General features: G+C 41.8%; 1 protein-coding gene across 20 annotated transcripts in view; it reads right to left on the bottom strand.

Annotated features, from left to right (window-relative positions):
- EIF4G3 (eukaryotic translation initiation factor 4 gamma 3) overlaps positions 1 to 15,370 on the bottom strand; it is a 362,972-nt gene extending 347,602 nt beyond the window's left edge. For 19 of the 20 annotated variants that reach the window (XM_046002289.1, XM_046002331.1, XM_046002445.1 and 16 more), the window contains exon 1: positions 14,838 to 15,370. In XM_046002289.1, the coding sequence (XP_045858245.1) occupies positions 14,838 to 15,055 (218 nt within the window). In that variant the 5' untranslated portion in view covers positions 15,056 to 15,370. The remainder of the gene's footprint in view (positions 1 to 14,837) is intronic. The other variant, XM_046002426.1, reaches the window with a different exon arrangement.
- Positions 15,371 to 15,638: the final 268 nt, after the last annotated feature.

Genomic DNA, 15,638 nt, shown 5'->3' with positions numbered 1-15,638 from the left:
GTCTGCCTGTGCTCACTCTCACGCTCTCTCTGATAAATAAAATCTTTAAAAAAAAAAAAAAAAAAAAGTCTACCTGTCACTTTTCAATGTCACTTTCCCCATCTACATAAAGCTCCATGGAAACCCAATCTGGAAAGCTGTAAAAGACTATGCTTTTGGGGTTCTCCTTCCTCTTGGCAGCTGCTGCTTCCTCTTTTCTCGTTTCACCATCCTCATCACATCAGCAGGTGCTGCATGGACCCTTAAGAACCTTTGTTTTCCTCTTCACTCTCTGTTATGCTTTATTTCCACAAATTTGTTTTCCAGCCCTTTCTCTGCTCACCAGACTTCCATCTCCTTATTTCTAAACATGTTTTAGAAATGTCCATCTCTTAGCCAAATAAGATGTTCCATTCACGTCAGATCCAACATGTCCTCAACTGAATTTATGTGCTCACTACCTCAAAACATGATATATAAAATCAAATCCTACATCTTCTTTACTTCATGAACAACAGTATCATTTTTCAATCTCAAAGCCTTGGAGTCAGTTTTAGCTCTTTTCATTATTTCACCAAGGATATTCAAATCTCTAACTTTCTTCGAGAGCTTTCATGATATAATCACACTTTCCTTTTCATCTCCCCCTAGACTACATGTGCATCAGTAAAATCCTGGAAAACCTTAAGTGGGTCTAGCATATTAGTCTCCATGCTTCTTATTGATCTCAATCCATCCAGCACGAAATTCTTCCTCTAACTACCAAATGTGTTAGTAGGTATCAGGTTTTCAAATACTTTTGCTCGCTACAAGATAGAACAGATATCCAAAGATTTGCAAAACTGTCACATGCACTGTACATTAGGTTTTCAGTTAAGCACATCTTCTAACTACCCTAAATATATTATCTACTATATTTCCCAGCTGCTATAAAAGCATTTTTTCCCCTCAACTGTAAATGTCCTCTCTCTTCCATCTACCCAAATCCTACTTCCTAACTCCTTCAGTCCTCACTGATCTCTCAGGCCTCTGACTGCCTACCTCTATTTAGAGAGCACCTTAAATTCTTTAACTGTTTGACTACAGCACTCACACTTCAGGATTCCTTTTTATCTCCATCAACAGCTAGCACATGTGGTTATTTAATAAACACTTGCTCCTTTTGCTATTTAATAAATTATTGTCTATCTACTAAGCATCAGGCACTATTAATATTAACTTAATCCGTGGAATCCAAACAATGACCAGAATTTTCCTTCCCTTTTCTACTTTTTTCTTGTCTCAAGATTCCATCATGTTTTTCCTTCTCCCTTGAGCATCCTAACCTTGCCATTTCTAGTTATCCTGTTCTCTTCAGTTGAGCCTTCAACTGAATAATAACTAAGCTACTTTCAAAAATAGGATTCTAGAATACCAAAAAAAATTACTCTTCTCTCCAAATATTCAGAAAAATTAGGAAGAGTGACCAGCAATGTGTTTCTGAAGGTTATGTTGCCAGTTGGAAGGTTCTCACAACTGTCCTAATCATTGACACTAATTTTCACATATATCCTTATGAACAGACCAAAGCCTTCAATTTCACAAAAAGCAGACGTACTTCCTGTACCTGGACTCTGTGTATGATAAATACATGATTAAATAGAGAAAAGAACAATTACAGTCTAGAGGAGACTAAGGAGAAATAATAACCAGATGCAATGTGGGACCTGAAACAGAAAAAGAACAGTGGAAAAACTGGTAAAAATCATAAGTTCTGCACTTTAGTTGATAACATTGCATCAATGTTAATTTCCTGTGCTTGATAACTGTACTATGACAATGGAAAATGTTTACATTAGAGGAAGGAGACAAGGGATAGGAGAGAACTCTTACTATTTTGGCAAATTTTCTGTAGGTCTAGAATCAGTTCAAATAAAGCTTCTTTTTTTTTTAAAGAGGATGACAATACTTCGCTATTTAGTTCACATGCTACTGTCAAAGACCTTTATAACTACAAGATCAAATACAAATTGTTAGACCAAGGAATTCATAATGTCGCTGGGGGCACCAGGGTGGCTCAGTGAGTTAAGCCTCTGCCTTCGGCTCAGGTCATGATCTCAGGGAGTCTGCTTCCCCCTCTCTCTCTCTGCCTGCCTCTCTGATTACTTCTGATCTCTGTCTGTCAAATAAATAAATAAAATCTTTAAAAAATAATAAAATAAAATGTTTTGCTGCTTCCCAAGTATTTTAGTAACATATCCAGATGTAGCATAACGACTCCTAATTTTCTAAACTATATAATGGTTACTAGATAGGATAACTGTATAATTTACCATCCAAACCAGAACCATTACAGGAGAAAGGAGATCTCTCGTCACCTACTGGTAAGTCAAAGTGATCACTGTTGTTAAACACCTCAAATCAGTTTGAGTTTGTACAAACCTGATGCTTTGGCAAGTCATCAGCATCTCCCTCAACCTCAGGAACAAACACCCCTAGGAGAAGGGACAGAAAGGTGGACCAGAGATCCCCAAAAGAGATTATATAAAGGGAAAGTAAGTCAATACATACTAATATGCTTATGTCTTTTAATTATGATTTTCAGGGGTGCCTGAGTGGCTCAGTCATTGGGCATCTGCCTTCAGCTCAGGTCATGATCCCACAGTCCTGGGATCAACCCTGAATCAGGTTCTTTGCTCAGTGAGGAAACTGCTTTCCCCTCTCCTGCTATCCCTCTCCCCACTTGTTCTCTCTCTCTAAAATAAATAAAATCTTTTAAAAAAAATAGTAATTATGATTTTCAAAAGAAAGTCAAGAATAAAATCACTGACTTTCCAGAGCAGCATTCAGCTTTCACTGCCTTGCCTCAAATGTACCACATTCAAGTACACTCACCCAGTCACAACACAAAACGTAGTAAGCTAAGGTCAAGTACTCTGCTGTCTACTTTTGAAACAGCAGTTACCCTCCAGAATTTGGACTGGTTCCAAATTCTAATATTTGTAAGAAAGACCAACAATATAATATTGAAATTATCAGATGAGTATGATATATTAGTCTCAACAATATTAATCAGGTACTTGAGGTCATTAAAATTTTACGTAGGTTAAGACCCACTTCCTTCATATAGCTAATGAACTAAGCTAAAGACATGCATACTTATTTACAAAACTTAAAAAGTAGATATAATCTTAAAAAAACAGCAACCCCACTCCCACACTGTAATATTTCAAGACACTGAAGAGACTGTGTGTGTAGAAAATTTTCACCCAAAACACTGTTTCTATTAGATCTGAAAGGTTATAAAAAGCCTCTTCATTAATGTAGTCTTTTCCTGAATAGCAGAAAGCATCCTTTTAGACAGAGGTAAGCAGTATTTCCCAATTTTATTTCTTTATAAGAATGTACACATTAGAATAGCCTGAAGGTATAACCTAATAAATAAAAAATCAAATTTACCTTGAAAATTATAAAAATGCTCCAGGCAGAACTAATATTCTATGTGAAATACAATAACCCAAGAATTTGTAAGTTAAAATTTCAATTCTTCACAGAAGAGCAAAATAGTCAAATGCCCTCATGTATTTTTCACAAAGCTATCATGCCTAATAGGAATTTATCTTAATAGAGATAGGCAAAATCTCTTTTGGGTAGCTCTCCTATCTTTTAGGCATTATACAAAAGGTGAAAATGATCAAGGTTCATTTATTCACTAAATAACACACCTCACTAAATCTCAAACACTTAATGGATAATAAAACCTTAAATGTAGTTCTCGTCTCTTAATCTTTCCTATTCCTTCTTTCAACCTACACACCTCAACAAATCTTCAAATTTTCAGCATGTTAGTTTCCCAATTTAAAAAAAAACAAAACTGATTTTTGATAAAGTGCTGAGACAATTCAAAGAATACTTCTTTCAACAAATAGTGCCTTGACAACTGAGCAGTCACATGCAAAAGAATAAACCTGGACCCCTACTACACAGCATACACAAAAATTAATTCAAAATGAAGCAAAGGCCTAAATTTAAGAGCTAGAATTATAAAAGAAAGGAGTAAATTTCCATGACCCTGGGTTAAGGAAAACCTTCTTAGACACACTAAGGAAGCAAAAGTGACAGAAGAAAAACAGATAAATTTGATTTCATCAAAATTAAACATTTTTTACGCTTCAAAGGACACTACAGAAAGTGAGGGGAGCCTGGCTGGCTTAGTCGGTAGCGCATACAACTCTTGGTCTTGGCGTTGTGAGTTCAAGTTCTAAGCTGAGTGCAGAGAGTCCTTAAAAATAAAATCTTTAGGGACACCTGGGTGGCTCGGTCAGTTAAGTGTCTGCCTTTAGCTCAGGTCATGATCCCGGGGCCCTGGGATCGAGTTCTGCATCACGCTCCTTGCTCAGCAGGAGGCCTGCTTCTCCCTCTGCCTGCCATTCCCCCTGCTTGTGCTTAATTGCTCTCTCTCTCTGACAAATAAATAAATCTTTAAAAAATAAATAAAAATAAAAAAATAAAATCTTTAAAAAGAGAGAGAGAGACAAAGAAAACAACTCACTGAATGGGAGAAAATATTCATGGGGCACCTGGGTGACTCAGTCAATTGAGCTTCCAACTCTTGATTTAGGCTTAGGTCATGAACTTGGGGTCATGAGTTTGAGCCCCTGTAGGGCATGGCTCCGTGCTCGCAGGGAGTCTGCTTGAGATGCTCTCTTTCCCTCTCCCTCTGCCCCTCCCCACACACTGTGCACTGGCACACCCTCTCTCTCTCAAATAAATAAACAGATCTTTTTTTCCTAAGATTTTACTTATTTATCTGAGAGAGTGCAAGTGAGAGAGCACAAGTAGGGGGAGCAGCAGAGGGACAGGGAGAAGCAGACTCCCCGCTGAGCAGGAAGCCTGCTGTGGGGCTTGATCTCAAGACCCTAAGATCATGATATGAGCTGAAAGCAGCCACTTAACTAACAGAGCCACCCAGATGCCCCTAAATAAATAAATCTTTAAAGTATGTGTGTGTGGAGTGCCTGGGTGACTCAGTGGGTTAAAGCGTCTGCCTTCAGCTTGCATTATGATCCCAGGGTCCTGGGATCGAGCCCCACGTCAGGCTCTCTGTTCAGTGCGAAGCCTGCTTCTCCCTCTCTCTCTCTCTGCCTGCCTCTCTGCCTACTTGTGATCTCTGTCAAATAAATAAATAAAATCTTTAAAAAATAAAAAAAATAAAAAATATTTGTGTGTGTGTGTGTGTGTAAATATTGTATCTGATAAGGGACATGGATCCAGAATAAAGAACTTACAACTCAATAACAAAAAGACAACCTCATTAAAAACTGGGTAAAGTACTTGAACAGACATTTCTACAAAGACAAATGGCCAATAAACACACGAAAAAATGCTCAATAAGTCACCAAAGAAACGCAAATCAAAACCGTAATGAGATACCACTTCACAGCCACCAGGATGTCCTATGATAAAAAAGACAGATAATGACAAGTGTTGGAACCTTCATACTTTGCTGGTAGGAATGTAAAATGGTGCAGTCTCTTGGGAGAAAGTTTAGCAGTTTCTCAAAACGTTAAACATGGAGTTACCTTGGAGCAACAGGGTGACTTGATTTTGGCTCTGGTCATGATCTTAGGGTCCGTCATGATCTCAGGGTCATGAGATATGCCCAAGACAGGTTCCCCACTCAGCAGGGATCCTGCTTGAGATTCTCTTTCTCCCCGCTCTCATGCATGCGGGCTAATACATAAATCAAAAAAAAAAAAACCACAAATATGGAGTTACCTTATAAAACCCAGCAGCTGCACTCTAAGGTATATACCAAAGAGAAATGAAAATCTACATCCACGCAAAGACAGTCACAGCAGAATTATTCGTAATAGTCAAAAAGCTGATGAGGCGCCTGGGTGACTCCTTCAGTTAATCATCTGCCTTCCGCTCAGGTCAGGATCCCAGGGTCCTGGGATCAAGCCCTTGTCAGGCTCCCCGCTCAGTAAGGAGTCTGCTTCTCCCTCTTCCCTTCCTCCTACCTGTGCTCTCTCTCTCATAAAAATAAATAAATGAAATCTTAAAAAAAAAATTTAAAAAGTTGTAACAACCCAAACATCCATCAGCTGAACAATAAAAGAAATGTGGTATCTGGAACATTATTCAGCAATTTTTTTTTTTAAGATTTTATTTATTATTTATTTGACAGATCACAAGTAGGCAGAGAGACAGGCAGAGAGACAGAAGGGAGGAAGCAGGCTCCCCGCTGAGCAGAGAGCCTGATGAGCGGCTCGATCCCAGGACCCTGGGATCATGACCTGAGCTGAAGGCAGAGACTTTAACCCACTGAGCCACCCAGGCGCCCCCATTATTCAGCAATTTTTAAAAAATACTGAAACATATTACAACATAGATGACCCTTGAAAACATTATGCAAAGTAAGAGAAACCAGTCACAAAAGACTATCTAGTGTATTGTATCATTTATATGAAATGTCCAGAATAGGCAAATCTACAGAGGCAGAAAGCAGATTAGTCTTGCCTCAGGCAGAAAGAACTGAGGGGAAATGGGAGTCTCATGGGTTTCTTTTGTGAGTGATAAAAATGTTCTAGGGGTGCCTGGGTGGCTCAGTGGGTTAAAGCCTCTGTCTTTAGCTAGGGTCATGATCCCAGGATCCTGGGATCGAGCCGCATCCGGCTCTCTGCTCAGCAGGGAGCCTGCTTCCTCCTCTCTCTCTCTCTGCCTGCCTCTCTCCCTACTTGTGATCTCTATCTGTCAAATAAATAAATAAAATCTTAAAAAAAAAAAAAAAAGTTCTAAAACTGGGGAACCTGAGTGGCTCAGGTCATGATCCTGCTCCCTGCTCAGCAGGGGTCTGCTTCTCCTTCTCCCTTTGTCCCTCCCCCTGGCTTCTCTCTCTCTCTCAAATAAAAACCTTTAAAAAAAAAAGTTCTAGGGGCACCTGGGAGGCTTAGTGGGTTAAGCCTCTGCCTTCAGCTCAGGTCATGATCTGAGGGTCCTGGGATCGGGCCCCCATCGGGTTCTCTCTCCTCAGCGGGGAGCCTGCTTCCCCCTCTCTCTGTGCCTGCCACTCTTCCTACTTGTGATCTTTCTCTCTCTCTCTCTAATAAATAAATAAATAAATTCAAAAAAAGTTCTAAAACTGATTTTGGTTATGACTGCACAGTTGTGAATATACTCAAAACTACTGAAGGGTACACTCTAAATGGGTGGCTTGTATGGTATCTGAACTATAGCTCAATAAAACTATAAAAAAAAAAGTAATAGTTTCACACAAATGAAGTCTAACCTTCTCTTACATTGATTCAAAGCCCTCTAATAATGGATCCATTATTTCAAATATTCTACCACAATAATCCTCCACTCCAAGCATACTGATGAGGAGCCTCACAACCCAGCATACAGCATACTTATTTCATGCCCAGACCTTGGCTCCTGTTAATTACTCCCTCATCACAATCCACTCCCCTCTGCCCATCTAAACCCTGACTGTAGTCTTAAGGACTTGTTTTAATGTTCTTTAAATTCATCTTTCAGTTCAAATTCTGTTTCTTATGTGCTATTTTCTAGGGCCTAGTTTCTGCTGGCAGACAGTTAAGTAACAAAGTAAGCAAGACACAGAACTGTGTATGTAGTCCCACCCTGGCCCCAGTCCCTGTTCCCTCTACAGTAATAGAAACACTCCTGGGACCCTGCCAGGATGGGGGAGACTGAGACAAATACTGCTGTCCCTCCAAAGGACATTTTTCACCAATAAAATTGTCAAGTACTTAAAAAGAAAAAAGAAAAAAATCCTATATATGTAATTTAACTTTATGTTACAACAAAAGGACAGAATTTCAGCCCATTAAAGCCCCATAGAAAAAAGTGCAAGAAAGAAATATACCAAAATGTTAACAGTAGTTATGTCTGTGTACTAAGATTATGGGTGACTTGTTACTTTTCCATGTTTTTTAATTTCCTGATTTGATTATATTAGTTCTTACAATCACAAAACAAAATTTTTCATAGTAACATTTGACTATAAATGTTTTTCCTCTTTGGCCTTATACCAACCCTCACCATCAGTATCTATACTTCAAAGGCAACTCATCCACATTACATGACTTTGTAAACTGGGTCAATGCTATTCCATCTCAAACAAAATTATGAAACTATTATCAATTCAATTACACAACAGTGCAAGACAATTTTAGAGCAACCTTCAATGCTAAATGTGAGTTGTGATGCCATCTATATTAGCCCTAAAACTTATCTTAAAACTCATTTCCAGACTCTAACTTAATCAACATTTCAACAAATATTTACAGACTTCCTATCTGCCAAGTACTGCTCAAGTGGCTAGCAATTCAACAGCAAACAAAACTGACAAAAATTCTCTGCCTTTACGGACCTTACCTCCTATTGACAGAATTTAGTATCTCATAGGAGGGAACGCACATGGGCTTGAAAAAGTATAAAACTACTAACTAGTTAATGAAGGTCATAAAAACTAAACTGACAAATTTCAAATGTACTTAAAATAGTTAAAACAGTCTCAAATTTCAGCTGAGGCTACAAGACAGTGAAAAACTCCTTCTGGATGGCAGCAAGCCAAAGAACTAGGAGCCATTTGAGAATTCAGAAGGAGCTTGGGATCTTGCAGTATTTCATCGATGTAAATCTCAGCTGCAGTTTTTATATTCTGCTTCAAGTCAGGCACCTGGCTAAGAATCAGGGAACAGTTTCCTATTATATTAGCTCAAATTATTATTCCTAAAGTAAAAATAGATTGTATTTCACCATAAGAGTTTATTCCAGAACTTACTTTCCCTCATACTTGATAATGAATTAACTATATCTTCAACCAAAGCAAGCCAGCATCTGGCTGGTCATGGCAACCTTATTTTATGGTCTCAACCCATCCCACTCTTCACCACCCCAGTCACAGAGGCATTTCAGTCTGTTTGACCCACTTGATCTCAGCCAAAAGGCCAAGAAGCAATCGATCTGTTCGATTAAATCTAACATTAATAAGCCAAAAAACAAAGGCTTCTTATATCATGCTTCTAATGTTAGCATGCTTCTAATATCAATGTCACTGACCATCAGACAAAGAATCCATTAATAGGTCTCCATAAATCCTTCCCACTTACTTGCAAGAACAAAACAAACCTCAAACCATAATCTTCAGAATCATTAACAACTGTAATTCAAGAGTCATTTAATAAACTAGTCTAACTCCTTCCTTTTAGAGGAATGGAAACTGATGACCAGAGCATTTATGTGATTAGTCCAAGATAACACCTCTAAAAAATGGAAAAGCCAAACTCAAATCCAGATTTTTTTTTTTTTTACCACGAATCAGGTACAGTTCTCAATACATCAAGCTAAATTTACTTATACTTCAAAGCTAGTTTCCAAGCCAAAAATCTAGTTATCAGAAAAGCAGGGAGGTATTATAAGATGAGTGGGAAGGAGTGGAAATCTGAAATGTATCTTCCCATACTCTAATTCCTGGGATTATGGTGCAGAAGATACTTTGAATCTATGGCAATTGTGTTTTGATTGCCACGTGTAAGCTACCTCCTCTAGCTTCTCTGCTCCTGCTAAAGACCTGAATCATGACTGAAATCCATTTACTTAAATTCTATGCAGCAGCAACAGCAATGGAATTGGGAAAAGTCAGAGGCAGGAGGAAGCTCTATAAACCTCGGGTAATTCTTACTCATCCTTCTAATGTAGTTCAGATGTCAATTTTTTCTAGGAAGCCCTAATTCCTCCCTCCTCCAGGCTAAGCTCTTACAGCAGAGTTATCATCACACTTGCTTCGTGGTATTCTATCACTTACCTATCAGGACCAAATTCTCAGAGGGTAAAAGCTTTTTTCTTTTTCTTTTTTTTGAGATTTTATTTACTTGAAAGAGCACAAGTAAGGGGAGCAGCAGGCAGAGGGAGAAGCAGACTCCCATCAGAGCAGGGAGCCCAACGTGGGGCTCTATCTCAGGAACCTGGGATCATGACCTGAGCCAAAGGCAGATGCTTAAACAACTGAGCCATTCCGGCTCTCCAAGGGCAAAAGCTTTTCAACCCTACACCAAGCTCTGAGTTTGGCACACAATATGTGCTCAATAAACAAATCAACTTTAAAACTTGCCACTTACACTGAAGCTCCAATATAAATGACTAAAACATGGCAATCTCATTATGATTTAAAACATAGCTTTACAGGGCACCTGGGCAAGCTCAGTCAGCTAAGCGTCTGCCTTCAGCTCAGGTCAGGATCCCAGGGTCCTCCCTCACCCTCTGCCCCTCCCCCAATTCACGCTCATGCGCCTGTGCAAAAACACGGTTTTCAAATATTTTTTTAACAGCGGACCTTTTCGTAAAAATCTTATCAGAAACCCCAATGTGGAAAAGCAACGTATCAGTCCTTCAGTGGTTTAGTCCTACAGTTTGACAAAAAAATTTTTCACTTTAAGACCTGTAAGCCTATGACAGGGAGTAGCAGCAGCAGAGGCAAGAGCCAATGCGACTCAAGCATCTAAATAATTCTTCCTCCCCTACCTTCATCTTGCAAAGGTCTCCCCCTCTACTTCCTAGAAGAGGATTCGCCATTTAGAGTATACATCCATCTCTGTTGATGGTGGGGCTTAGGAGTAGCGAGACTGCAGTCGCTTCATGAGCTATAGAGGTCTAGCTGCTAGTACTACAGTATTTTGCTGGAGGCCCTGCTAACTTCTGAACAAGCAGAAACATGCACTGAATCAAAAGTACAGGCCTATTCTTACGCTTTAAGGCTCAATGCAGGTAAAGATAACCTACATGTCTTATGGTATGTGGCTATGAACTAATTAAAACAAGATACAGTAGCAGCCGTTCTAGAGGACTCCACAGAGCCTCTTTACTGCATCACAGACCTTCCCTTAGCTACCTCCCTCTCTCATATGCAGATCTGGTAAGAAGCAACCAAGCAGTAGAAAGGACATTCATGAGCTCTGGAGCCAGTCATACCACTATAGAACTGCAGACCCCTACTTACTAGATGGATAACCTCGGGAACATTACTTCTTCAGTTTCCTCATCTGTAAAACCAGAGACAGTACCTACCCTCATTAGGATTGTGAGAATTAAATAAAATCATGCATGTATAGTACCTAGAACATTAGGCACTCAATAAATGAATACTATTGTTAATATAATGCAGATTTAGATTTGGTTAAGAGGCAAAGAAGAGGAAAACAAATGTTTTTGGCTTCAACCTATAAAACTGAAAATCAACAAAGAAAACAAAAATTTTTAAATTTTTTTTAAAGAAAATTAAATACAAAAAGCACCCTCAATGGGCATATTTGTTTTTAATATATGTCACACCCAAAACAAAATAGCTGAGGACACAGGTCATTTTCTGGTTGCCACAGGCCTTTACCAAATTTAGTTCCTTCAAAGAACCCACTGCCCTGATTTTAACCAAACTGGCTGCCCCAAAACAGTAACTAGACTCCCCAGAAGTGTCAGCAGCTCTGAGAGAAATTACACCGTGAAGTCTTTCCACATAAATAGAACACCGTGTATTCATAACAGACTGCAAAATTGTTCTAAGTCGGAACTATTTGGGCACCCAAATTCAAACTCATGTATCTTTAATTATCTGAAAGGTAAGCAATTTCCATCCAAAGGGCTAGGCTTTTAACAGGAGCCCAAGAACCCCCTGAAAATGTAAGCAACAGTTTTCTGTGGAGAGGGTCTATAAGCTTTCATCAAAATGTCAAAGTTGTTTGTTACGCAGAAAAGGTCAAGAATCACTTTTAACCTCAACAGAGTTTCTGAGAAGTTCGTACTGGGAAGCTGGGGAGAGCGTACCTCAAGGCAAGTACCTTGAAGTGCCAATTGCATAAACTATTCACAGTGGATTATGTTATAAAAATTCTAAGCATATTCCTCCCCCAGCAGTAGCACTTTTCACAGCAGGGTTTATCCTCTTTCATCCCCCACCATCCCTGCCACCCTCCATCATTCCTTGCCAGGCCCCAATCCCTGCCTCTTTGCGGTCAAAGTCCTCTGTCTAAATGGCTTTATGGGGGGGGGGGGGGCACCTGGGTGGCTCAGTAGGTTAAAGCCTCTGCCTTTAGCTTGGGTCATGATCGCAGGTTCCTGGGATCGAGCCCCACATCTGACTTTCTGCTCAGCAGGGAGCCTGCTTCCTCCTCTGTCTGCCTCTCTGCCTACTTGTGATCTCTGTCTGTCAAATAAATAAGTAAAATTAAAAAAAAAAAAAATGCCTTTATGGGCCTGCCATGCAATAACGATGCCTAGAGGCAGGTGCCAGTTGATATTCCAATTCATTATTGCCAACATTTCCCTTCATTTCTGGTTTGTCAATTGAAAACTAAGTACAAATAAAGGACTCTATCAAGTGAATCTCCTTTCAGTATTTTTATAAATTTAAAATACTATATGAATGTATTAATGCAATTCAAACACAACTGCACTGATATATTTTGAGGAACTGGAGATTTAACCAAGCCATAGAAAAAGTCCAGCTTTGCAGTCCAGTCTCAAAGCTTCGTGTCTATCAACTTACCACATGATGACCACTTCATCAAACAAATGCAAATTCCCACACTGCCTCAAGGTAGAAATGCAGAATTGCCTTTTCAATCCATTTTAACCAATTCCCCATTACCACTGCTGATATTTCATTATTAGTATGTTCTAATGAAATCTGTAACCTGTACCTCATTTACTATACAAACTTTCAGATTTTACTAATCGAAACCTTTCAATGAGTAAAGCAGTAAGAGAATTGTGAAATACATCAAGACTTCTAATTTCTTCTATGACATGAGACAAAATAAAAATTTAAAACCACATAAAAACCAACTATCCCGTTATTTCTACAAATAGATATACCTAAGAATCATCTCCACTGGAAATTACACCTTAAATTTATGCCCTTTAACAACTGTTGCAGTACCAGTAACTACTTCTGTGTTGCAACCAACTCAGAGCTTTTATAAGTCCTTCCTTTGTGAAATGCATTGAGAAAAAGCACACTTGAAACACCAGTCACAGCTCTTTGTGTACAAATAAAGCCACCAAATTCACCAAGCACTGGTCCTCACTTACCACTCTGTACATCAAGAACACACACTATGGGCTTCCTTTCAATGCTTAATTGTGAAAATAGCTCCAAAATACAGTAATGAAAATTTTACTTGGTGGCACAGTACAAACCAAGTATGGGCAATCAAGACCAAAAAAAAAAAAAAAAAAAAGACAAATTAGAAAGGAATTCAAACTCACAAAGCATTCAGTGAAGATATGTTTAAGAGATCCAGCACTGACCTCCACCTTGAAGTAGGCTAATCGGCCAACCCTCTTGCCCCCCAAAGTAAAGCAGCTAGGGATACTGATCAAAACTAACCAGATTTTCCATGAGCAACACTAAGGTATCACTAAGCATTCCCATCTGCAAAAAATTCTTAATTGAACAGAATCATGCAGGATAAAAACATTATGAAATCAGTACACATCACACTGGAATGGAATTTATCTTTACTCTGTGCCACACCGCCTGGATTGAATAACAATATTTAAAGAACAGAGAAAATGACACTTGAGAGAAACCAAAAGGATGACCTGAAATGACTCTGGAAGAGAGATACCTTTCCCTTCTCAAAGTAATCGATACAGACAGGAATCAAACTACAGACTGTGAAATCGTCCGTGGACTTCATGGCAGTTACTTGCTCACACACCCTACTCTCCCTGGAAGTCAAACACAAAATGACACAAATACAAAAACACAACACATCTAACATCCAATGGTTATTTATTGATTTACACAAATACAATGGGGGGGGGGAGATGCATGATGAAATCTTATTCTCAGGTCTGTAATACCTTTCTAAATCTCCGTGGAATTAATGAATTCAACGTTTTACCTTCACCGGCTAGTTTCTGACTAAAACACCTCGTCATCAAGTCTTTTCAATCAAAGCTGTACAATCGAGCAAATAACATGAAATTAGATACATTCAAAACCAGGCTCTCCTCCAGAAGCCCTGATCCCCTCTAGTCATCGGGCCTAAGAAGAGGAAATTAAAGCCTTTAAAAATATCCATCATAACACAAGCCTTCCAAGAAGTGAGACTTTCGGGGGTGATGGGTAATGTCAGTTAACTTCCTCTTCCTTTAAAAAGGTCAAAGACAGGGAAGCGTTCGGTTTAACATTTCCTCCTCAGACCGCGTTCCACCACAAACCACATCACAACTCCCCCCATCGCTAAACATCAGCCAGAGGGGGTGCTTTCTGCACATTTTCACCGTAGAGTTAAAATCCGACTTACCTCAGAAACGAACTGAGCTTAGTTTCAAACAGGAAATTTACCAATAAAGTTTATTATGTACTAATAATAACAATTAGGGAAGCCCACCAGGCCCCGCTGCAGGGGGAGAAGGGAGAGGGAGAAGAGGAAGAGGAGGAGGAGGAGGAGGAGGAGGAGGGTGTAGTCCTCACAACAATCAGAGAAAAGCCTTCCCTGCAGGGCTGGTCCCAGGCACCAGCAAATTCGGCCTAATAAAGGGGGGCGGGGGGAGGCGAGGAGAGGGGGAAGGGTCCCCCAGCTCTAAAAGGGAAGGGCTGCAGAGGCCAGGCCGAGCGGAGCTAGTTTTCACAGTACTGCAGAGGGTCCCGGGTCTCCCGCAGGGCTGCTGCCGGCTGAGCACCCCGAAAGCTCCGGCCGAGCCGGCCGCGGGGGCTCGAACCGCAACCCCTTCCCCGGCTGGGCTGTGGCGGCCGGCAGGAGGGTCCCCGGGGAGCCACGGTCCCCCCACCCCCCGCCCCGGGGCTGCGGCGAGGTGCCGAAGGGCCGACAGGAAGGTGAAAAGGATACTGTTGGGGCGCCTGGGTCTGGAGGGCCCTGATGTTCGGGTGAGGAGGGGCCGCTGCCGCCGCCGCCGCCGCCGCCGCCGCCGCTGCCGCTGCTGCTGCTGCCGCCGGGTGAGGAGGCGGTACCGCTGCTGCCGCCGCCGCCGCCGCTCCGGTGCCGGGTCCGGTTCCTGCTGCAGCCGCTGAGCCTGATTTCAGAGCCGGTTTCTGCGGTAAACTCATGGCAAAGCGAAGCCACCAACCCCCCCAGAGCGGGACCGGGCGCGCCGGGGTGCAGGGGCCGGGGGCAGCGGGGGGGCGGGATAGGGGCAGACCCGGGGAGGCGGCGGGAGCGGGGGGCCGGGGGGAGGCTGGGAGGAGGAGGAGGAGGGGGCCGGGGCCGGTCACACACGCCCGCCGCCGCCGCCGCCGCCGCCGCCGCCGCCGGCAGCAGCAGCCGCCCCGCGGGCCAGCACCACCGGCTGCCGGTCTCCGTGACAACGCGACCCCAGGGGGGGGGCCGGACCCGGCGGGGGCAGGAGGCGGAGAGACCGGACCTTTCACGGCAATATCCTCATGGGCCGGCGGCGGGGGGTCTTTATCCCCCTCCCCGGGGGAAGCGGCGCCCTTCTCGGTAGCGGGGCTCAGGCGATGCCGGCGGATTTTCTTCACTCAACGAGCAGAGCATCCAACATGGCGCTGCGGCCGCCTCCAGCAGTCCGGCAGGACGGCCGCTCGGAAAACTTCGGGCCTTTTCGGAGCGGCTCGGGAGGCCGAGAGTGGGAAGCGCCTTCGGCTCTTTCCGGAGACTGCGAGCGGTCGGGAT

The sequence above is a fragment of the Meles meles genome, chromosome 1 (assembly GCF_922984935.1).
Source record: "Meles meles chromosome 1, mMelMel3.1 paternal haplotype, whole genome shotgun sequence".
Taxonomy (NCBI): Eukaryota; Metazoa; Chordata; class Mammalia; order Carnivora; family Mustelidae; genus Meles; species Meles meles.
Note: the sequence above shows the minus strand (reverse complement) of the source record. Positions and strands in the feature narration are given on the sequence as shown.